Consider the following 25,832-nt stretch of genomic DNA (forward strand, 5'->3'; position numbering starts at 1 on the left):
TCAATCCCATTGAGCACGTCTGGGACCTATTGGATCGGAGGGTGAGGGCTAGAGCCATTCCCCCCAGAAATGTCCGGGAACTCTCAGGTGCCTTGGTGGAAGAGTGGGGTAACATCTCATAGCAAGAACTGGCAAATCTGGTGCAGTCCATGAGGAGGAGATGCACTGCAGTACTTAATGCAGCTGGTGGCCACACCAGATACTGACTGTTACTTTTGACCTCCCCTTTGTTCAGGGACACATTATTCCATTTCTGTTAGTCACATGTCTGTGGAACTTGTTCAGTTTATGTCTCACTTGTTGAATCTTGTTATGTTCATACAAATATTTACACATGTTAAGTTTGCTGAAAATAAACGCAGTTGACAGTGAGAGAACGTTTCTTTTTTTGCTGAGTTTACAAAATCAGAGGGTTTTTAAATCTACCAGTTGGTGCTAAATCGGAGATGAAGATGCATAGATAGCATTCTTTCATTGATCATATATTCTGAACACATTCTCTCTATGTATTCTATTGAGGCTGTCGACAAAATCCTAATTAAAGATACACCATTTTTAAATTAAAGATAAATGTACTGAAAACCCTATTAAATGAAAACTCAGCCAGAAAATCTATTAGCCAGAAAATCTGTTGGCCAGCAAGCGGGAGGGTTTTCAGCAGTAGGTAGCCATACCTGCAGAGTGTGATTACCAAATACTGAGAAGTGTGTAGGGAAGGCGTGCGTAGGAAAGGCGTAAATTCCTAAATCAGAATTAGCCCCTGACTGCAAAATAAATCAAGAGTTCTAGGACTAACAGATTAGTCGAGTGCAGTATCTAGTCTACAATCATCGGATAGATCACATGATAAATACCATAGAACTAAATATATAATAGTGGAACTCTATGGAATACACACATCATTGAGATATATCTTTAATGAAAAATCATATCAGACACAATTAAAAAACAAATCAAACATGAATGTACACAATATGAAGACATAAACAGTGCATATAGAAAAATACCACTTGCTTATGTTTAGTACCTTTAGGAGTGGCTCATATAATCACTCTGGATAAACTGTTTGTAAAGCGTGTCCGTTTATGTGTGAGGGGGATACCACCATGTGAGTGTAAAAGGTAAGAGAATAAAAATGTTCACATGCAACAAAGACTCTCTTTAGCCCTGTTTATACTTGGTTCTAACATGCATTCTTTGTCCTGATCTAGTCCACATTCTGATTGTGCCCACATTTTCAGACAGGTGTAGACAATTAAAATATGCATTGTAATCTGATCTTCCTAACCACCTTTGGAGGTAGTCAGTTACCCGCTGATTCCTTACAAGTGTGGACGGATCCCGCTTTCTAAAATTATTGACTTATGGCATCAATATGGGTCTTAAAATAAAAAATATATAATTTTGAAAGAACAGCTGTCAAACTATTTGCATACAGAGAAGAGAGGGACCAGGAAATCTCGTCACAATGCGGACAGATATGACACACCTTTCAATACCATGTGTAGACATATTTCTGAAAATGTGGGCACAATCAGAATGTGGACAAATCAGGAAAAAAGACACATGTTAGCGCCAGGTACAAAAGAGGCTTTTGTGTCTATAAGCTTTGTAAAAATAAATCTTTCAACTAGTCAAACGGTTAAACCTCTCTCCACCTCACAAAGTGCCATCAGTCGGTTTATGACAAGCATCCTCACACTTATTCACAGAATTTTGTCCAATATCTAATATAAAAATGTATCTCGCAAACCATTTGAGATATTTACATGTACAGTAAGAAGCCTTTACAGATATTGAAACGAAGAAGGATCTTTGCGTAATCACATATAATGAATAAGTATAACCAGTAGTAGTGATGCTCCTTATATTGTCTGCTTTTATCCATGAATAAAGGCATTGAGGTGATCGAAGCCACATACACACCCACAGTTGGGGTGAAACGGTCCCGATACGTATTATAAATGGTCCACGGGCTCTGTGATGGGCACTTGGGGTTCAACACAGTTCTCCTCCTTCCCCACCCAGTGGATCCCATGGCCGTTCTCTCTGGGGGGGTGTGGGGAGTGCTGACGGTCCAGAGAGGCAAAGGTGGTGAACTGGACCCTCTTCCTCTTGCTGGTGGGCGAATGGATGGACTCGTTGCGGTTCATGGGCTTGGCCCTGAGGGAGCCCCCACAGCCCAGAGGAGAGGAGGGGCTGGAGGAAACTAGGCAGCTGGGTCGCCTGGGCAGAGAGGCAGTCTTATCAGACCCAATGTCTATGACTGTGGTGGCGCTGTGGTTGTCTTGCTGGGGAGGACTGCCAGGCACGTTCATCACCAGCTCAGCGTCCGTGCCCAGCCACACCCAGTCGTGCCTGTGCTCCGTGGGCTCTTGGCCATGAGAGGGGGGCTGTTTGTGCCTGAACTTTACCACATAGGAGATGCAGTTCACCAGGAAGACCAGGATGGCCAGACAGAAGACCCCCAGCAGGGCGTACATGCCAATCTCCAGGTCTGAGAGAGGCCGGTTGGATAGCATGTCCTCGCTGCCCATGTCCACCCCCATTGGCTCCTGGTCAGGCACCTCCTCCTGAGAGGGGAAGTTATTGTAGTTGACCAGGTTACCAGGTGCTTTCACAGTGCTACTGACTGCAACACTACCTATATCTTCAACTAGCCCACTGTCTGTCCCTTCAGCTGTCCTATAGTCACTAGGGCTGCTATAATCACTGTCATTGATAGGGCTGGCAGGGCTGTTGAGGGTTCCAGCATTTAAGAAACGTCCTGTTTCAATGACTCCGCCTACACCGCCTTGGCGGTTTCCATCACTGGAAACGCCTGGAACGGAGTCACGCTCGGTGGATTTGGCGGTGGTGGTGACCTTGCGCATGGCACTCTCCTCCCGCTCAGAGGCAGAGCTACTGGGCAGGGTCTGCTGGGGCTTCTGCTGCTTCCTCTCACTGTCCACCTCCTCCCCATCATTCCCATAGTCACTGCTGCTGTCCTTACTTCTGCCACTGCCAACCCCACCTCCACCTCCACTACTGCTGCTGCTGTTGCTGCTGTCAAAGCGCCGGCTGTTGACCTGGAACTTGACCTTGAGGCTGCCACTGCCCACGGCAAGGGTGCTCTTCCGTTTGGACTTCTGGCAGGCCTCGCAGATGGCCATCTCAACCCTGACCAGTACTCCCTGTCCCTCACCCTCTGCCACCACTGCAAGAGGGGAGCTCTGCACCGACACCACGCCCTCATCCAGAGAGGTCACCGTCACACGGTAGTAGGCAGGGTCATAGATGTCCAGAGGGGTCATGGAGTCATCGCTGAATTGGACCCAGGAACTAACCACAGCCTCCTGATGAGAACAAAGCAAGATTTTTTTAAACTTGAATTGAATATTATTAAACTCTACAGTGCACCGGTGTCTGATCTGATTGACATTCAAGAAGATTGTAAACGGCACCTGTTTGGGGCTCTGCAGTACTTCCTGTGTGGTTGCCGTGGCGAGGATGGCCCTGTTGCTTCCTGGGCTGAGCTGCAGGGACAGAGCCAGGCCAGTGACCAGCTGCACCCCCAGCTCTGTGATGGTCACTTTGTCATCTACCACCGTCACAGTCTTCTCTGCCAGGATCGAGTCAGACATGGGGGAGAACACCTGCTCAGGCACAAAACACAGACAGCATTAGATATCATATCATGTCAATATATAATGTCACATCTCTGGAAGAAGGCCCAGTTAAACAGGCAATCAGCCATGCTTCCAATCAGACCTGATGGTTACCATACCTGGATGGAGGTGCTCCCCACGTCTCGTCCTGACAGCACCCTGCCTGCCTGCAGTCTGGCGATGCGAGGGTCCTCCACCTTGAGGAAGTAACGCACCAGCCTGGTAACGTCCACCTGCCAGTCTGAGCCCAGGAAGTAGGCCTGTGGCTCCCGGGGGTCCGACTGCTCGGCTATGAAGTGTGTGATCACACGCACCAGGGCATGCTGGAACTGTAACATGCAGCCTTTGCCCTTCTTATCCTCCTCCTTCTCCTCGCTGTTCCAGCTGAGCCTAGGGAATGAAGAGAAACACTGTATTATGTTACAGCACAGGGCACACCTGTCTCAACACCCCCGGGCATGCACGCACACAGACTCTTCCCTGTTAATCTCATCACTGTTTGTCATTGTCATTCTCTTACTCTGTAGATCCAAATAAAAAAATAAAAAAATAAAATCGGATCACATTGAGGTATGGTAATACATTACGTAATGGTATTAAAACACAAGCCTGAGCTCTTTGCAAAGTATTATTTTTGGTAAAAATGTAGACTCATTTTAGAGCTAAGGCTGCCTTTCAGGCAACTAGACCTCTATACTGGTCCCTTTACCCCCTGTACCTACAGTATGTACGTACACTAGTATGTACAGTGGGTGGAGGTTTTACTGTGTGACAGGAATGGGGGTGGCTGTTTTGTGGGTCCTACTGTACCTCTTGGTGGTGATGATGGGCACTCTCCACCCCTTGATCTGGCTGAGCTCTGTGTCAGACACCTCGATCTGGAGGGGCAGCCGTGGGATCCACACGTTCATCTCCAGCTGAGCACTCAGGTAGCTGTAGGTGAAGTTCACCATCATCCCCACCTTGCCTTTCATCTCCTTCCCATTCACAAACACATAGTCACACCTGTCTGACACCTGTACACAGGAGGAGCAAAAAAAATAACAATGGCTAAATCATCAAAACAGGTCTAACCAAAAACATACATTTCCTATCATATGATATTCATGGGTAAATACTCAGTGGAGTAAAGTACTTAAGTAAAAAATACTTTAAAGTACTACTGAAGTATTTTTGGGGGGTAACTGTACTTTACTTTACTATTCATATTTTTGGCAACTTTTACTTCACTACATTCCCGAAAGAAAATAATGTACTTTTTACTCCATACATTTTCCCTGACACCTAAAAGTATTCATTACATTTTGACAGGAAAATTGTCCTATTCACACACTTATCAAGATAACATCCCTGGTCATCCCTACTGCATCTGATCTGGCAGACTCACTAAACACAAATGCTTCGTTTGTAAATTATGTCTGAGTGTTGGAGTGTGCCCCTGGCTATCCATCAACAAAATAAAATAAAATTGTGCCGTCTGGTTTTCTTAATATAAGGAATTTGAAATAATTTATACTTTTACTTTTGATACTTAAGTACATTTTAGCAATTCCATTTACTTTTGATAACCAAAAACTTTTACTCAAGTAGTATTTTTCTGGGTGACTTTTACTAGAGTCATTTTCTATTTTCTATCTTTACTTTTACTCAAGTATGACAATGTAGTACTTTTTCCACCATTGGCTATTCTGTATTAGAATATGGTCTTCTCAATAAAACTACTGTATGTACAGTTTTTAAATAATATAGCATTCATTTGTAAATCAAATGGTGTGAAAATGTGACTGTTCTGGTCATTATATGACACAGAGATTTTATATGAGATGCTTAGCTACACTAATGAAAAGGAGAGATAATGAAACCAGGCTCTAAGTTATCCTTAACATAGACAAATAGTTGCCTAAGCTTTAATGAACTCAACAAATCGTTCTGCTGTAACTTGCTCCACTATGGTAATAATATAGTAAAATAATAGTCAAACAGCTGTAATAAACATTCACACTAAACACAAAGCACGGGCCATAACAAGATATAACATTGCAAATGTATGTTAATCCAATAACACACTGTGCTATATTGGACATCAAAACACACAGAAAACACATTCATTACATTTTAATTGAATGTAACCTTGGCGAGTAGTTTCTGTCAGCCCATTGACAAATCTCATGTGCTTTTTGAAACCCTGGAAGACACAGCGCAGTCGGCTTGGTTCTATCAACATCCCTTGCTTTAATCAATTGGATAATTTACGGAGCATTGAAATACAGTTGTCATTGGCTCCCGTAAGTGCTCAGGGTAGCAGAAAAAAATGTCACTGACTTTGACAGACAGCTCAAGGAGGAATGCAAATGGCAGAGATTGCTTATCTACCTATTCATGAATTTAGCAATTAGAAGATGGACTGTCAGAGTAATGTCCTGTTGGTTGTGGGGGGTCCTGTGACATCCTGTGACAATAATTACCTTGCACTCATTAACTAAAATGGTGTTCTGGTTAAATGACTCTACCCCGATTCAACATGGAGAATTGAGTTGGAAAGGGAGTAGAAAGGTGCTGCAGCTACCTCATCTAATCAAGCACTTATGTAACATTAGGGCCCACAATGCAGTTATGCAAAGTTATGAACAACTGTCCGTGCTATTATGCACTGATCTTTTTTCAATGAGATCATCAAGAGTTTTCATCCAGGCGGTAGACGAGGTCAGACAATCATCCTTAATCTGAGAGCATCTGTTCAGCCTGAGGCTCCCAGGTAAGAGTCCTCGTCCTCTCATCTCCAAAATACGCCATATTAGTTAACGCTCATTGAGTCACAAACCCTTCCATATTAACATGGCAACATAATCAAATCATTTCCCCAAAATATTTAATATACACTACATTACCATAAGTATGTGGACACCTGCTCATCGAACATCTCATTCCAAAATCATGGACATTAATATGGAGTTGATACCTCCTTTGCTGCTATAACAGCCTCGACACTTCCGGGAAGGCTTTCCACTGGATGTTGGAAGTTGAAAGCAAGTCCCTGCAGCATTCAGCTACAAGAGCATTAGTGTGGTTGGGCACTGATGTTGGGCGATTAGGCCTGGCTCACAGTTGGCATTCCAATTCATCCCAAAGGTTTTCGATGGGGTTGAGGTCAGGGCTCTGTGCAGGCCAGTCAAGTTCTTCCACACTGATCTCGACAAACCATTTCTATATACACCTCGCTTTGTGCACGGAGGCATTGTTATGCTGAAACAGGAAAGGGCCTTCCCAAACTGTTGCCACAAAGTCGGTTGACAAAGAATCGTCTAGAATGTCATTGTATGCTGTAGCGTTAAGATTTCCCTTCACTGGAACTAAGACGCCTAGCCCGAACCATGAAAAACAGCCCCAGACCATTATTCCTCCTCCACCAAACTTTACAGTTGGCACTATGCATTCGAGCAGGTAGCATTCTCTTGGCATCTGCCAAACCTAGATTCGTCCATCAGACGCTCCAGAGTTCAATGGCGGTGAGCTTTACACCACTCCAACTGACGCTTGGCATTGTGCATGGTGATCTTAGGCTTGTGCGCGGTTGCTCGGCTATGGAGACCCATTTCATGAAACTCCCGACGCACAGTCCTTGTGCTGATGTTGCTTCCAGAGGCAGTTTGGAACTCGGTAGTGAGTGTTGCAACAGAGGACAGGCAATTTTTGTGCGCTACGCACCTCAGCACTCAGTCGTCCCATTCTGTGAGCTTGTGTGGCCTACCACTTCACAACTGAGCCGTTGTTGCTCCTGGACGTTTCCACTTCACAATAACAATTACAATTGACCAGGGAAGCTCTAGCAAGGCAGACATTTGACCAACTGACTTGTTGGAAAGGTGGCATCCTATCACGGTGCCACGTTGAAAGTCACTGAGCTCCTCAGTACCGGCCATTCTACTGCCAATGTTTGTCTATGGAGATTGCATGGCGGTGTGCTTGATTTTATACAACTGTCAGCAACGGGTGTAGATGAAATAGCCAAATCCACGAATGGTTTTGTGTATATAGTGTATATAATAATATATGCCATTTAGCAGACACTTTTATTCACAGTCATGCGTACATATAATTTAAGTACAGTTGTCCCGGGAATCAAACTTTCTATCCTCCCGAGTTTCGCAGCGGTCTAAGGCACTGCATCTCAGTGCTAAGAGGCGTCACTGCAGTCCCTGGTTCGAATCCAGGCTGCATCACATCCAGCCGTGATTGGGAGTACCATAGGACGGTGCACACTTGGTCCGGGTTTGGCCGGGGTAGGCTGTCATTGTAAATAAAATGTTGTTCTTAACTGACTTGCCTACTTAAATAAAGGTTAAATAAAAAAACTAAAATCCTGACATTGCAAGCGCCATGCTCTACCAACTGAGCTACAGAGGATACTTTTATATCGATGTTGAGTTTTGCAGTGCAGAGCCAAGTCTCCTGCAAGGCTCCAAAGACACAATCTCAAAATGGAGCACAGAATATAGCACAGAATATAATTCAGTGTTGTAACGTGTCTGAAAGTTACGTTTCATTTGATGTTACTGATAAATGTTTGTGAGTCGAGTGAAAGATGCAAATGAAATTCATCTTGTTGACCTGAAAGAGAGATGTTCTCACTCTGCCTTGATACTGAGTGAAGTGAAGAAAGACAAATGACAGTGTGTGAAGTGATGAAAGACAAGTGGCATAGCAGTGAAAATATCTCTCTTTTAGGTCAACAAGATGAATTTCATCTTTCTCTCGACTCACAAACATTTATCAGTAACTGTGCTGACAGGGTGGGTACCAACTGCATGGATTAGTGATCTTCCAAATAACCATCAAAGGTTACAGTGAGTATACTGTATTCATAACACCAGATCCTAAAAGGTTGCACTGTATTCATAACACCAGATCCTAAAAATGTACAGAGAATAGACTTTTATTAATAACCATTAGTCATTGTTCTTGATTTTGATATTTGATGTGCCAGATTAATCTTCATCTCATTGTTTTTTCACAAAAGTACCCATTACTCTCTTCACACATAACTGACAAGGCAAATGTTTCCATACTTCTTAAAAGCCTCTTTATCATCACAGATTTGACCTTGTTTTGGCATTTCAGCCCAAAATTATTTTTATGGAATAAAGCCTTGCCATTTATCACTCTGCAGATCTCATACTTTTTTTCACTTGCATCATAAGAGCAAAGATATCTGAGTAGAGCCGCTAAACGAAGAAGCTTAGGGCAAATTTTGCGACTCAAACTTACTGCTATATGATCAGCAAACAAACACAGACAGCTTGGGGAAACTATAAAGGGTCATACATTTTTTAAAATGCATGAACAGTGATTTACATTCTGTTGCCACTATCATAATCCCACTGATCTCATATCTAAAACATTATATTACATTACACAACAGACACTACATATTTCCAGTGGTCATGTACTAATGGATCTCCTAAAATACAGAATAACAACAAAGAAATGTGTCTTGGATAATGTCACGCCCTGGCCATAGAGAGGCTTTGTGACTAGGGTGTGACTAGGGTGGGCATTCTAGTTTCTTTATTTCTATGTTTTCTGTTTCTATGTTTTGGCCGGGTATGGTTCTCAATCAGGGACAGCTGTCTATCGTTGTCTCTGATTGGGAATCATACTTAGGCAGCCTGTTTATCCACCTTAGCTGTGGGTAGTTGTCTGTGTTAGTGGCTTGTATAGCCCTAGTCAGCGTCACAGTCGGTTTTGGTATTTCTTGTTTTGTTGGTGACATTTATAACATTAAAAGAAATGTACGCTCACCACGCTGCACCTTGGTCCTGTCATTTCCACCGACGACGCTCGTGACAGATAAGCATTTGTTATATTGTATAATTATACTTATACTGGCCGAATGGCTGTAATAACAAAGTGACATTGTGCAACAATAACAAAAAGGAATATGAGGTTAGTCTTTACTTTGTTTCCCTGTCATTTCCTGTTATGTGTCCATTTCATCAGCTGATTGGCTTGATGGAGGACATCACTGGAGTGTCACTCACTCTTCGTTTTCTTATGTGGTAGAGAGAATGTGGAGAGGTGACTTTCGTACAACTTCTTTGCCTTTAGCAGTCTCTCCTCCCCTCTTACACCCACACTAAATGGCCCTCCTGTCTCATTGCAGCCAGACAGGACAAACATACATCCAGCACTATACTCCCTCCTAACCACAGTCAAAACAGTCTGGGCTTCATATGACCTCAAATCACCTCCTTGGTTATTGGACATGTTTGTTCACACCACAGATCTGCAAAGTACCTGTCATGGCACTGACACCTGTACAAAAAAGGTCCCCATAGGAGAACCCTTTGAAGAACCCTTTTTGGTTCCGGGTAGAACCCAAACGTGTTCCATGTAGAACCCTCTGTGGAAAGGGTTCTCCTATGTGCAAACGTGTTCTTCCTGGAACCAAAAATGTTCTATGAGGACAGCCAAAGAACCCTTTTGGAACCCTTTTTTCTAAGAGTGTATGTACATTAAAGTTGCTCTCAGTGAAAGAAATGAAGGTGAATGTTAGAGTAGCCCCAAAACCTCTGTGTTGCAATGCTCTGTGTTTAGCAACTCTCAGTCTGACATCTTCATGTCCAGACCTTGAAGAAACACACTCTCACTTTCTTTTTGTTGTGTGTGTTAAAGTGCCAAGTACTTCCACCACTAAGATGAGGTTTTAAAACAAATACACCTTCTACACAACTGTAAATGCTAGGTACCACTGTGGCATCAAGTGGCAGGCAGCCTGCTGTACTGTACCTTCAGGATGTCCTCATCAGTGGAGCTGCAGTCGGTGAAGTCTGAGACATCAGTGACTGACCCGTCCTCCTCCACAGCCACGGTCCTGACAGGCATCACCACCTTCTTCCCAGTTAGCACAGCCGTGTTCAGGATCGCTGAGTCCTAAAGGGAACACATCATCAGTCTGGCTATACACTAAGTGTACAAAACATTAGGAACACCTTCCTAATAGTGAGTTGAACCCCATTTTGCCCTCAGAACAGACTCAATTCGTTGGGGTAATGGATTCTATAAGGCATCGAAGGCGTTCCACAGGCATGCTGACTCCAATGCCTCCCACAGTTGTGTCAAGTTGGCTGGATGTCCTTTGGGTGTTGGACCATTCTTGATGCACAATGGAAACTGTTGAGTGTGAAAAACCCAGCAGCATTGCAGTTCTTAACACACTCAAACTGGCACCTACTAGCATACCCTGTTCAAAGGCACTTAAATCTTTTGTTTTGCCCATTCACCCTCTCATTGGCACACATATACAATCCACGTCTCAATTGTCTCAAGGCTTAAAACTCCTTCTTTAACCTGTCTCCTCCCCTTCATCTACACTGATTGAAGTGGATTTAACATCAATAAGGGATCATAGCTGTCAACTGGATTTACCTGGTCAGTCTTTGTCATGGAAAGAGCATGTTTTGTACACTCAGTGTAGTTTTAATGAGATATTAACCCCCTAACTACTGATGCTTAATATATACAGTGCCTTCAGAAAGTATTCATACCCCTTGACTTATTCCACATTTTGTTATGATACAGCCTGAATTCAAAATAAATGGACTCAATTGAAAACACGTTTTCGCACATTTTTACTCCTAAACTTATTTAGGCTTGCCATCAACCCCCAGAGGGGTTGAATACTTATTGACTCATGACATTTCAGCTTTTAATTTTTTATTCATTTCTAAAAACACAATTACATTATAGGGTATTTTGTGCGAGCCAGTGACACAAAATCTCAATTTAATGAATTTTAAATTCAGGCTGTAACACAACAAAATGTGTAAAAAGATAAGGGGTTTGAATACTTTCTGAAGGCACTGTAGGCTTGTTGTATGTAGGAAGCGGGAGCAAGGGAGGATTGCTTGTGGAAACACGACCTGACGTTATGAGTTCCCATCGCTGGTAGAAATATAGATTTTGGAATTAAACTGTGATATCAAAATTCCAGAAACCACATCTGTGCCAGGAAATACAAGCAATCAGTATAAATCCTTATTTTATTGGCAATATAACTATAGCTCCAACCAGTATTGAACAACATTCAACAGCATAGTAATGAGTGCTAGATCAGTCTAGACCTAATGCCCCCTCTGGCCAAACATCAAATCTCCTCATGTATGGCTCGCAGACTGAGGTCACCATCTAATCCATGATTGAGATGGACCATATCAAACAACCTAGTCTCAGAGCATTTCGTATTATTTTGTAGGTAAATCCGAGACTCTCCATTTGTATGATATGTGTTAATTTGTGGATGTCCATCATCCATTTTGTATGATACGTTACAAATTACATTTTGTATGATATGTTATGATTTAGCCAAAAGTAACATTTGTTACACATTTTCTAAATGTACAATATGTTACAAATGATGATACAAAAATAATATGTTATGAATTCCAATTTGTGGCTAATTTTAGCGAGCTGGCTAGCGCCAACATTAGCTAGCTGGCTAACATTAGCTAGGCTAGGGGTTAGGGATAGGGCTTAGGGTTAAGGTTAGGAGTTAGGTTAAAAGGTTAAGGGAGAGTTAGCTAAAAGGGTTAAGGTTAGGGAAATGGTTAGATAACATGCTAAGTAGTTGCAAAGTAGCTAAAAAGTAGTTGAAAAGTTACTAATTAGCTAAAATTATAAGGTTGTCCGTGATGAGATTCGAACACACAACCGTTGGGTTCTTAGACGTTCTCGTGACACATCCACCAAACACCCTCCTTAAGTAGCCCTAGCCTCTGTCTTATGTAACCATACCAAATCATACATATTATACTAATTTGAGTGTGCCGGATTTACATTTACTATGTTACATATAGTCTATGAGACCAGGCTGTGTCAAATTTCAAACCAAAATCAAGTTTCCAATGCCTTTATATTTCAGTGCCTTTCAACTGTATCATATTCAAAATACTGTCTATTGTATGATACAGACAGAGTGACTGAACGACAGTCAATGTTTTTACTGTTCTCAAACAGGAATTTACAAATATCTATTAAATAATTTTTGGTAAGTAAATGGACAAACAAATTATCATAAAAGATGGAACATTTTGAAAGATATGATGTTGAAAATATTACTAGGCAGATATTGTAAATCTCTCATGAAAACAAACAATAATGGCTTAAAAGTCAAGGGCCCCTTGATTGTAGTAGCACAAAGGGCTAATGGCAGATTGGATATTGTAATGCAAATTGCTCCCACAATTTATAACATCCACTATTTAGTGACAGAGATTATATGATGGATTAATTGCAGGGGTCCTATATTAAAAGATACAACACACAAACAGACAAATAAAAAATAGAGAAGCAGCTGTCAAAGATTGACAACCTCCTGGTAAATCATGTCACAGGCATCAATTAGCATTTCGCTACACCAGCAATAATATCTGCTAAATATGTGTATGTGACCAATACAATGTGATTTGAATGTCAAGAATACAGAGTGCATTAGGTCACAGTACCCACACGCTGGAGGCCACATCCAAGACCAAAGACAACATTTGCAATAGCAAATGTCACAAGTGAAAGTACTATATGCATATGGATGCTAGAAATTAATTGTTAGTCCGTGCTCACCATGACAAGTGGGGCTAGGCCCACAAAGTCTCTCTGGGTTGTGTAGATCCTCATGGAACCTTCTTTCTGTCCCCCATCCCTGTTGTTTGGTGGCAACTCCAGGTGCCATGTGATCACCTGGCTGTCTGATTGGCTGCTCAGCTCCTCTACCTCAAAGTCCATCTGTAGCACCTCCAGTAGACTGCTGTCCAGCCTGAGAGAAGATAGAAGAGTCAGGATCAGACGAGGAATCTCACTGCCAGAGGAACACACTCAGCTCAAGCTATTATCTTTGATACTACATAGAATACATACAGTATGTGACTGTAGTACGGTGAGATAAACATTACAGAGGGACAGGTAGTGAGCATTTAAAAAGAAAGGAAAAGCAAGCAAGGTGGGACAGCCAAGCCCAAAGTAATCAAGGTGGCACAGCAGTGATCCTGACACATCAACCACAGAGTAAACAGAAAAATGCAAAGCGATAAAGAACAGAAAGAGGAGGGTGGGAGGATCTGGGTTCCTCAGTCAGATATGCAATGGGACACACTATAGGCTGTTATCAATTGTATATGCTCCAATGACAGACTGCAAAGCATCGTCCAGGTTGCAGAGGGTCATCGGCTGCCACCTGCCCTCCATCGAGGTCCTGCATGACTGCAGGGCAAGGAAGCATGCAGGAAAGATCAGGTAGTCACCTGGAATACATTTCAATTAACAGGTGCGCCTTGTTAAACGTTAATTTGTGGAATTTCTTTCCCTCTTAATGTGTTTGAGCCAATCAGTTGTGTTGTGACAAGGTAAGGGTGTTTTACAGAAGATAGCCCTATTTGGTAAAAGACCAAGTCCATATTATGGCAAGAACAGCTCAAATAAGCAAAGAGAAATTACAGTCCATCATTACTTTAATAAGACATGAAGGTCAGTCAATGCGGAACATTTCAAGAACTTTGAAAGTTTCTTCAAGTGCAGTCCCAAAAACCATCAAGCGCTATGACGAAACTGGTCTCATGAGGACCGCCACAGGAAAGGAAGACCTAGAGTTACCTCTGCTGCAGAGGATAAGTTCATTAGGGTTAACTTCACCTCAGATTGCAGCCAAAATAAATGCTTCACAGAGCTCAACTAACAGACACATGTCAACGTCAACTGTTCAGAGGAGACTGCATTAATCAGGCCTTCATGATCAAATTGCTGCAAAGAAACCACCACCAGAGTACTAATAAGAGGAAGAGACTTGCTTGGGCCAAGAAACACGAGCAATGGACATTAGACCAGTGGAAATCTGTCCTTTGGTCTGATGAGTTCAAATTTGAGATTTTTGGCTCCAACTGATGTGTCTTTGTGAGATGCATAGTGGGCGAACGGATGATCTCTGCATGTGTGGTTCCCACCGTGAAGCATGGAGGCGGAGGTGTGATGATGTGGGGATGCTTTGCTGGTGACACTGTCTGTGATTTATTTAGAATTCAAGGCACATTTAACCAGCATGGCTACCACAGCATTCTGCAGCAATACGCCATTCTATCTGGATTGCGCTTTGTGGGACTATCATTTGTTTTTAAACAGGACAATGACCCAAAACACACCTCTAGGCTGTGTAAGGGCTATTTGACCAAGAAGGAGAGTGATCAAATCTAATCAAATTGTATTTGTCACATCGCCGAATACAACAGGTGTAGTAGACCTTACAGTGAAATGCTTACTTACAAGCCCTTAAAACTTCTTTGGGATAGGGGCCGGTATTTTGACGTCCGGATGAAAAGCGTGCCCAAAGTAAACTGCCTGCTACTCAGGTCAAGACGCTAGGATATGCATATAGTTGGTAGATTTGGATAGAAACCACTCTAAAGTTTCTAAAACTGTTGTCTGTGATAATGTCTGTGAGTATAACAGAACTGAAATGGAAGGCAAAACTCAGAGGACAAACCATCCCCCCCCCAAAAAAATGTTTCATCCTACCACTGATTTCAATGACTGCCACTTTTATAATAGGGCAAAATCGTGCCCGATTGCAGTTCCTAGGGCTTCCACTAGATGTCAACAGTCTTTAGAAAAAGTTTCAGGTTGGTTTTTGGAAAAATGAGCCAGAAATTGTAGTTTTTCTAGGTGGCTCCCATTTTGGCTGTAGTGTTTCCAAGCGTGTGGAAGAGAACGAGTTCTTTGGTATTTTTCTCCGGTAAAGACAATAACGATTCTCCGTCTTAAATTGTATCGTTTATTTACGTATTAGGGTACCTAAGGTTTGATTATAAACGTTGTTTGACTTGTTTGGAAAAGTTTATTAGTAACGTTTGGGATTCATTTTGTATGCATTTTAATGGAGGGAAACTGGGTGGATTATTGACTGAAGCGCGCCAGCTAAACTGAGTTATTATGGATATAAAGAAGGACATTATCGAACAAAAGGACCATTTGTGATGAAACTGGGACCTTTTGGAGTGCCAACAGAAAAAGATCATCAAAGGTAAGGCATTTTTTATATCGATATGTCTGACTTTTGTGTCGCACCTGCCTGGTTGAAATATGTTTTTCATGTGTTTGTAGCGGGTCGATGTCCTCAGATAATCGCATGGTTTGCTTTCGCCGTAAAGCCTTTTTGAAATCTGATACCGCGGCTGGATTAACAAGAAGTTCAGCTTTATTTTGATGCATTACACTTGTGATTTTATGAAAGTTAAATATTTATAATACTGTAGTTTGAATTTCGCGCTCTGCAATTTCACCGGATGTTGGCAAAAAGTTTTTAAAAAAATAAATAAAAAAAGTAACAAATAATTAAAGAGCAGCAGTAAAATAACAGTAGCAAGGCTATATACAGAGGGTACCGGAGTCAAGGTGCATGGGCACTGGTTAGTTGAGGTAATTGAGGTACTATGTACATGTAGGTAGAGTTAAAGTGACTATGCATAGATAATAAACAGAGAGTAGCAGCAGCGTAAAAGGGGGGGGGGGGGGGGGTGGCAATGCAAATAGTCTGGGTAGCCATTTGAGTAGCTGTTCATGAGTCTTATGGCTTGGGGGTAGAAGCTGTTAAGAAGCTTTTTGGACCTAGACTTGGTGCTCAGGTACCGTGTGCCGTGCGGTAGCAGAGAGAACAGTCTATGACTAGGGTGGCTGGAGTCTTTGACAATTTTGGTGCCTTCCTCTGACACCGCCTGGTATAGGAGGTCCTGGATGGCAGGAAGCTTACCCTTTGTAGTGCCTTGCGGTTGGAGGCCAAGCAGTTGCAATACCTGGCTGTGATGCAACCAGTCAGGATGCTCTCGATGGTGCAGCTGTAGAACTCTGAGGACCCATGCCAAATCTTTTCGGTCTCCTGAGGGGGAATAGTGTCACATTCTGATCTGTTTCACGTGTCCTTGTGATTGTCTCCACCCACTCCAGGTGTCGCTTATTTTCCCTGGTGTATTTATCCCTGTGTTTCCTGTCTCTCTGTGCCAGTTCGTCTTATATTCAAGTCAACCAGCGTGTTTTTTCCCGTGCTGCTACTTTTCTATTCTCTTCTACTAGTCCTCCCGGTTTTGACCTTTGCCTGTTTTCTGGACTCCATTTCCGCATGCCTGACCATTCTGCCTGCCCTGACCTCGAGCCTGCCTGCCATTCTGTACCTCTGGATCTCTGAACTGGTTTCGACCTTTTGCCTGTCCACGACCATTCTCCTGCCTACCCCTTTTGGATTGTTAATAAACATCTTGGAGTCAACCATCTGTCTCCTGTGTCTGCATCTGGGTCTCGCCTTGTGCCCTTATAAATAGGCTTTGTCGTGCCCTCTTCACAACTGTCTTGGTGTGTTTGGACCATGATAGTTTGTTGGTGATGTGGACACCAAGGAACTTGAAGCTCTCAACCTGCTCCACTACAGCCCCGTCGATGAGAATGGGGGCGTGCTCGGTCCTCCTTTTCCTGTAGTCCACAATCATCTCCTTTGTCTTGTTCACATTGATGGAGAGGTTGTTATTCTGGCACCACACGGCTATGTCTCTGACCTCCTTCCTATAGGCTGTCTCATCGTTGTTGGTGATCAGGCCTGTTGTATCATCTGCAAACTTAATGATGGTGTTGGAGTCATGAGTTAACAGGGAGTACAGGAGGGGACTGAGCACACACCCTTCAGGAGCCCCCCTGTTGATGATCAGCGTGGCGGATGTGTTGTTACCTACCCATCAGGAAGTCCAGGATCCAGTTGCAGAGGGAGGTGTTTAGTCCCACGTTCTTATCTTAGTGAGGAACTTTGAGGGCACTATGGTGTTGAACACTGAGCTATATTCAATGAATAGTATTCTCACATAGGTGTTCCTTTTGTCCAGGTGGGAAAGGGAAGTGTGGAGTGGAATAGAGATTGCATCATCTGTGGATCTGTTGGGGGCGATACGCAAATTAGAGTGGATCTAGGGTTTCTGGGATAATGATGTTGATGTGAGCCATGACCAGCCTTTCAAAGCACTTCATGGCTACATACGTGAGTACTACGGATCGGTAGTCATTTAGGCAGGTTACCTTAGTGTTCTTGGGCACAGGGACTATGGTGGTCTGCTTGAAACATACAGGGACAGGTTGAAAATGTCAGTGAAGACACTTGCCAGTTGGTCAGCGCATGCTCAGAGTGCACGTCCTGGTAATCCATCTGGCCCTGTGAATGTTGACCTGTTTAAAGGTCTTATTCACTTCGGCTACGGAGAGCATGATCACACAGTTGTCCGGAACAGCTGATGCTCTCATTCATGTTTCAGTGTTGCTTGCCTCGAAGCAAGCATAGAATTAATTTAGCTCATCTGGTAGACTCTTGTCACTGGGCAGCTCGTGGCTGTGCTTCCCTTTGTAGTCTGTAATAGTTTGCAAGCCCTGCCACATCTGACGAGCGTCAGAGCCAGTGTAGTACGATTCAATCTTAGTCCTGCATTGATGGTTCGTCGGAGGTCCTAGCAGGATTTGTTATAAGCTTCCGGGTTAGAGTCCTGCTCCTTGAAAGCGGCAGCTCTACCCTTTAGCTCAGTGCGGATGTGGCCTGTAATCCATGGCTTCTGGTTGGGGTATGTACGTACAATCACTGTGGGGACGACGTCATTGATGCACTTATTGATGAAGACAGTGACTGATGTGGTGCACTCCTCAATGCCATCGGAAGAATACCGGAACATATTCCAGTCTGTGCTGGACTACAAAACAAAAAACAGTTTTGTAGCTTAGCATCTGCTTCATCTGACCACTATTTTATTGACCGAGTCACTGGTCCTTCCTGCTTTAGTTTTTGCTTGTAAGCAGGAATCAGGAGGATAGCATTATGGTCAGATTTGCTAAATGGAGGTCGAGGGAGAGCTTTGTACGCATCTTTGTGTGTGGAGTGGTCTATAGTTTTTTTCACTCTGGTTGCACATTTAACATGATGGTAGAAATGAGGTCAAACGGATTTAAGTTTCCTTGCATTTAAGTCTCCGGCCACTAGGAGCGCCGCCTCTGGATGAGTGTTTTCCTGTTTGCTTATGGCTGTATACAGTTCATTGAGTGTGGTCTTAGTGCCAGCATCGGTTTGTGGTGGTAAATAGACAGCTACAAAGAATATAAATGAAAACTCTCTTGGTAAATAGTGTGTTCTACAGCTTATCATGAGATACTCTACCTCAGGCGAGCAAAACCTTGAGACTTCATTAGATTTCGTGCACCAGCTGTTGTTTACAAATATACATAGACCGCCACCCCTTGTCTTACCAGAGGCGGCTGTTCTATGCTGCCGATACAGCGTAAAACCTGCCAGCTGTATGTTATTCATGTCGTTGTTTTGCCACGACTCGCTGAAACATAAGATATTACAGTTTTTTATGTCCCGAAGGTAGGATATACGTGATCGTAGTTAGTCTATTTCATTATCCAATGACTGTACTTTGGCTAATGGTGCTGCATCAGATGACCTGGCCTCCACAATCACCCGCCCTCAACCCAATTGAGATGGTTGGGGATGAGTTGGACCACAGAGTGAAGGAAATGCAGCCAACAAGTGATCAGGTTATGTGGGAACTCCTTCAAGACTGTTGGAAAAGCATTCCTCATGAAGCTGGTTGAGAGAACGCCAAGAGTGTGCAAAGCTGTCATCAAGGCAAAGGGTGGCTATTTTGAAGAGTATAAAATATAAAATATATTTTGATTTGTTTAACACATTTTTGGTTACTACGTGATTCCATGTGTTATTTCAATATTTGATGTTTTCACTATTATTCTACAATGTAGAAAATAGTAAAAAATAAAGAAAAACCGTTGAATGAGTAGGTGTGTCCGGACTTTTGACTGGTACTGTATTCAAACTGATATTGTAAAATTGCACAACCACTGTATATCCACTGCTCATCCTCTTATAGCTCTATGCTCACTCGCCCTAGTTGTATATAATGTATGTACACTTTGTTTAAACTTCCCTGTCTGTATTTTATCTCTAAATGTTGTCAATCACTAGCAGCACCATATCACCAAGTAAAATGTGGAGTGTATGTAAATGTACTTGGTGAATAAAGGTGATTCTGATTCCGAAGCGTTGTTTAAACCGAGGAGGAAAACAGGAGGAATCCAGTTTATTAACCCTAACCTTCAATCTGTGATAGACTTCACTGCATTGTAAAAGCTTATGTCTTACATGTACCGTATGTTTAGTATAATAAACAAAACCAGCATTGTCAAAGTGACTTCCTACACATGCCTAATAAGAAAACAACTCATTTATGATTCTGTTTTTCATTTATAGTTTTTTTCAGTCTGTTTTAATATCCAATAATGACTTATTTCCTTGGTCTTTTGTCCTTCATCAAAATAACAACAAAACACTTTATCTTCTCACCGCCAGTAGCATAAAACAAGATTATCCACATAGAGGGTGTCATTTAATATTCTTTCCCACATTAATTTCCTGTTACTGTAAAGTAATCACATTGTTTGTGCACATGTAAGGTATGACTAGCTGAGCATGTCAAATGAGCATCAGGGATTTGATTGTGAGACAGATTAATGAGATGGACAATCTCCCGGCTCCACTGAAACCTATTACCCCTGAACAGACACACATGCCACTGCAGGCATCAGGCTGAAGGAGAATGCACGCATGGGCTAAATAGGATAGATAGCTTGTAGCAGCAAAGTTCTCTGATAGCCTGATCCTCTCAATGTATATGATAATGCCTTGAATAGGACTTGGATAGGATCCCCTCTAATCTGATGAATCGGTTCAAAGTCTAAAGCGAAACATCTTTAAAGCATTACTGAAAGTGTTCGGCCTGTTTTAACTGACAGTACTTTAGATCATCATCATAAACATGGGGATTTACAAGAATGGGTAAGTGCGGTGATGGGTTTAGACAGCTTTTAACTATGGACTTTGAACTCGGAGTCAAGTGAGGTGCCATGAATTCATGAGATCTCCCTTGACTTGTAATATTACGCAGCTGGAATATTGCACAATTTGCGCAGCTGGAACATTGACAATAAAGAGTATCCATCCTATCCCTTTGTCATTGCAACTCCCTGTGAAACACACTACTGAATAGGACCACATCCACTCACTCTCAAGTAAGACGGTCGAAGGGAGGGTGGCACACCTTCGCCACATCAAACACTTACACACAACCAACTGTCAAATATTTTAAAATGTACTGTGTGTGTCCCTTCAAAGCCAAATGCAAGCACAAAGCTACTTCTGATGAGTTCTCTATCATTTCTCTAAGAGCTTTTTTAATTCTGCACACCATATGTAAAGACGTAACAAGAGAGATTTACTGTAATTGAATAATCTTAGAATATTGCACAAAAACACACTGAAACACAAACCAACCGTAACAGTGTTTTAGTCTAGTATCAAAACAAGATGTGCAAGAGGGTCTCTATCCCCTAAAGTATACATTAAAACGGATTTTGCTGTTTTAATCTGGCATTACAGTGAAAAGGGGGACACCATTATAGCCTTCTGTCATTCTTGTGGGTGAAGCAGTGAAGTACTCCAAACCCCAGATTATTAAAGGGACAGCACTCTCACTAAGTGGCCATCTTAAGTCTGATGATCTGTTGCAATGTATTGTCAAACAGAGGATAAAAATTCCTTAATATCCAGATAGCCGCATAAACACTCACAGTGCGCTAGGAAGCTGAGAGACAAAGTCCATAAAAAACCCAAAGATGTGTGACATTAGACAGCCCCTGCAGGGGGTCTAGTAAGTTAAATTACATTTTAAGATGGATTATCCCTAACAAACGATTCTTCATCCACAAATATGTTCACAAAAACTTCTTTGATAAAGAATGGACTAATCCCCATCACATGGGGAAAACAAGAAAATGAGGTCGACACAATAATAACTGACCTTTTACCAGGTCAGTGTTTCTATCACTCCGTGCTTATCAGTGTGAAGTGTTTCCTGCTTGCCACGCTCAATGCAATCATGGACGCCATAATGCTTCAATTAAAATGACAAAATACAAAGATGTACCACCTTTAAATTCACAGGAACATCTCATAGGCTATAAATACCTGGAGCCACACCAGATCATAAAGGTCAGCCAAGTCACAGAGTTGGTCAAATACATGGAATGTCAATGGAAGGTCCTGTTCCTTCATGGACAGATTCCTACATCTGGTGTATTGTCCTCAAGCAAGGTAAAGGTTACACTTCAGAAAGAGCACCATGACTCCAGATGTCTTTGTGACAGCAGCAATGGTACCAGAAACAGATCCCACAGGCTTCTAGGAACGGAAGAGGTATTAACAAAGCCACATATTCACATTGACTGGGCACACTAATGTTTAATTAATTGTTAATAATAATAATTGTTTAGTATTTGCCCAAAGTCTTAACAACATACTGCAAAGGAGACAGAAACACTTTAATATACTGAAAAGGGAACAGAAATACTTTAATATACTGAAAAGGGAACAGAAATACTTTAATATACTGAAAAGGGAACAGAAATACTTTTTTTTATTTAACTAAGCAAGTCAGTTAAGAACAAATTCTTATTTACAATGACGGCCTACCCCGACGCTGGGCCAATTGCGCCGCCCAATGGGACTCCCAATCACAGCCAGATGTGATGCAGCCTAGATTCAAACCAGGGACTACAGTGACACCTCTTGTACTGAGATGCAGTGTCTTAGACCACTGCACCACTCGGGAGCCCCTTCATGTGAACTATACACAAAACATAAAAAACACCTTCCTAACATTAAGAACCCCCCCCCCCCCCCCCCCCCCCCAACCACCCTTTGTTAAGAGTGAAAACCCAGCAGTGTTGGAGTTCTTGACACAAACCGGTGTCAGGAACGTCAAGAATGCCTGGCACCTACTACCCTACCCCGTTCAAGGGCACTGTAAATAATTTGTCTTGCCCATTTTGTCTTGCCCACACATACACAATCCATGTCTCAATTGTCTCAAGGCTTAAAAATCCTTCCTTAACCTGTATCTTCCCCTTCATCTACACTGATTGAAGTGGATTTAACAAGTGACTTCAATAAGAGATCACAGCTTTCACCTGGAATCACCTGGTCAGTCTATGTCATGGAAAGAGCAGGTATCCTTAATGTTTTGTACACTCAGTGTAGATAAGCAATTAGAGACTTCCAGAGATTTTCTTACAGACGTAGCACTACTTAATGACTTGTGAGGACAGTGGCCTCTTTAAGAAGCAGATTTACTTAAGCTTTTCTCAGCAGTAGACCTGTGCTTGTATAGCATCAGATTTCTTCTCAGGTCAGATAGCCTAAGCCCCAGTCAAAATGCCATTGTGTGTGAGTGTTATTTATTCTAGTCGTTAGCCTACTCATTGTATCACATACTATTTTGCAAACTATTTTCAACTTACTCAGGCAAAATGGAAGTAACTAACCCTCTGTATCATGTACACTACTATTAAAATTAATTAACTAACAAACCCATGGCATTAACACCTTATACAGTACAGTAATGTTTATTCAAGAGTATGTGTAAAGCTGTCTATGAGCAGCCAAACATGAAGGGTCCAGCCAATGGTTGAACACATAGTGGGTTTAATGGCGTTCACTGATAGTATATTGGGGGGAATGTTGTGTATGTTCAGCAGACTTGCCTTTTTCCAGGTATGGCAGATTTCCTCTGACAAACAACAGCGATGGTGCCATCTGCTCCAGAGTCCAGCGTGATGTCCCACAACAACGAGTTACTGGGTGTTGCTGTGCGAAACGACACTCCTTTTTTTACAATCGCTCTAACAATGGAGACAATAAAAAGAGAGACAGGAATAAGACACATGTTAAACAAACCAAGGTAACTAGAAAGTAAACTCTAAATCCTACACCTAGCAGTAAGTCCAGTGGACATGGCTAACATGATGTTGGCTCCCATAGCTTGGGGCCTTGAAATTATTCATTCCTAAGACCTTCAGTCAATCAGAGTCCACTTTGCTCAGAGCAAAGCCCTGCAATTTAAGAGGATTGTGCAAATCCCTGGGGATAGGTTTCAATAGACTGAGGAAAAATGCATTTTGAATGTTTAGTATTCCTCATATACTATGGGCCTCTTTGTTCCTGTCTCGTACACAAATTATTCATGGTGTACTAATGGCTTGTTGGCCTGCTGGCCTCTCATTTGTAAATGATAAGCATTATCTAATGCAGCTGAACACTTACACTGTTCCAGTAGACAGCCACACTAGGGAGCTGAATGCTAATTCAAAACATTACTCTGCAATTAATGACTAGTGTAAAAGGTCCTACAAGGGAGTTAGTGTAGCGTAAGAGTGGAGGTAGGTTAGATATATACATGAAAGCCTCCATAGTGTTGTGCAGGAGAGGCATCCCACTGTCCATCATCTGACACTGTACAGGATTACAACACCGCACTCATTTGTCTCTCTTTAGAGCCATTCAAAGCATGTTTCTATAACAATTGAGCACCATCAAGTTGTTTCTTCATAAAATATTATTATAGTGCTTAATATTATCACTATAGTAGGGTGATTACTAACAAAACTAGAACAAAAAAGATTTTGGGGATTTTCAAAAAAATTTAATCAATAGAAGGAACCTTCGGTGGAACCTTTGTTGACATATATTTGACATGTATCTTAAAGCATAATTGAGAAATAATTAATTGAAGTTGAAACATTTGTGACATTTTGGCCTTACTCAGGCCTCTTTTAAGACTATGTTAAAAAGAAAAATGCTATTGCAACCTCTTTGCAATAAGGAATTGAGACCAAAAGCTCAAGAGAAGTTTCAAGTGTTTAAAACCAAGGATACAGTCAGGTAGCAACACATCTGCCACGCTGATTCTCAACACTGGAGCTCCCCAGGGGTGCGTGCTCAGTCCCCTCCTGTACTCCCTGTTCACCCACGACTGCATGGCCAGGCACGACTCCAACACCATCATTAAGTTTGCAGACGACACAACAGTGGTAGGCCTGATTACCGACAACGACGAGACAGCCTATAGGCAGGAGGTCAGAGACCTGGCCGGGTGGTGCCAGAATAACAATCTATCCCTCAACGTAACCAAGACTAAGGAGATGATTGTGGACTACAGAAAAAGGAGGACCGAGCACGCCCCCATTCTCATCGATGGGGCTGTAGTGGAGCCTCAAGTTCCTTGGTGTCCACATCAACAACAAACTAGAATGGTCCAAACACACCAAGACAGAGATACTCAAAAGGTTCTACAGCTGCAACATCGAGAGCATCCTGACTGGTTGTATCACTGCCTGGTACGGTAACTGCTCGGCCTCTGACCGCAAGGCACCACAGTGGGTAGTGTGTACGGCCCAGTACATCACTGGGGTTAAGCTGCCTGCCATCCAGGACCTCTACACCAGGCTGTGTCAGAGGAAGGCCCTAAAAATTGTCAAAGACCCCAGCCACCCCAGTCATAGACTGTTCTCTCTACTACCCCATGGCAAGCGGCACCGGAGTGCCAATTCTAGGACAAAAAGCCTTCTCAACAGTTTTTACCCCCAAGCCATAAGACTCCTGAACAGGTAATCAAATGGCTACCCGGACTATTTGCATTGTGTGCGCCCCCCCCCCAAACCCCTCTTTTGACGCTGCTGCTACTCTCTGTTTTTCATATATGCATAGCCACTTTAACTATACATTCATGTACATACTACCTCAATTGGGCCGACCAACCAGTGGTCCCTCACATTGGCTAACCGGGCTATTTGCATTGTGTCCCGCCACCCGCCACCCGCCAACCCCTCTTTTACACTACTGCTACTCTCTGTTCATCATATATGCATAGTCACTTTAACCATATCGACATGTACATACTACCTCAGTCAGCCTGACTAACCGGTGTCTGTTTGTAGCCTCGCTACTTTTATAGCCTCGCTACTGTATATAGCCTGTTGTTTTACTGTTGTTTTATTTTTTTACTTACCTATTGTTCACCTAATACCTTTTTGGCACTATTGGTTAGAGCCTATAGGTAAGCATTTCACTGTAAGGTCTACCTACACCTGTTGTATTCGGCGCACGTGACAAATAAACTTTGATTTGATTTAGAAAGTTCACAAAACATCTTATAATCTTCCCTCCTTTTGGTCACCACCCTCTTGTAGGTGTCACCTCCCCAGCTATACATTTTA

The 25,832-nt window shown here is 42.6% G+C and overlaps 1 protein-coding gene across 1 annotated transcript in view; it reads right to left on the reverse strand.

The window, feature by feature from the left end:
- Positions 1–902: 902 nt before the first annotated feature.
- LOC139576867 (transmembrane protein 132D-like) overlaps positions 903–25,832 on the reverse strand; it is a 53,292-nt gene continuing 28,362 nt past the window's right edge. Inside the window, exons 3-9 of the mRNA XM_071403413.1 lie at positions 23,322–23,459; positions 13,263–13,455; positions 10,434–10,577; positions 4,458–4,663; positions 3,767–4,037; positions 3,444–3,635; positions 903–3,335 (exon numbers count right to left, since the gene is read on the reverse strand). Coding sequence (XP_071259514.1) covers positions 1,959–3,335; positions 3,444–3,635; positions 3,767–4,037; positions 4,458–4,663; positions 10,434–10,577; positions 13,263–13,455; positions 23,322–23,459 — 2,521 coding nt within the window. The 3' untranslated portion in view covers positions 903–1,958. The remainder of the gene's footprint in view (positions 3,336–3,443; positions 3,636–3,766; positions 4,038–4,457; positions 4,664–10,433; positions 10,578–13,262; positions 13,456–23,321; positions 23,460–25,832) is intronic.

This window comes from Salvelinus alpinus, chromosome 5 (assembly GCF_045679555.1).
Source record: "Salvelinus alpinus chromosome 5, SLU_Salpinus.1, whole genome shotgun sequence".
In the NCBI taxonomy this organism is placed as follows: domain Eukaryota; kingdom Metazoa; phylum Chordata; class Actinopteri; order Salmoniformes; family Salmonidae; genus Salvelinus; species Salvelinus alpinus.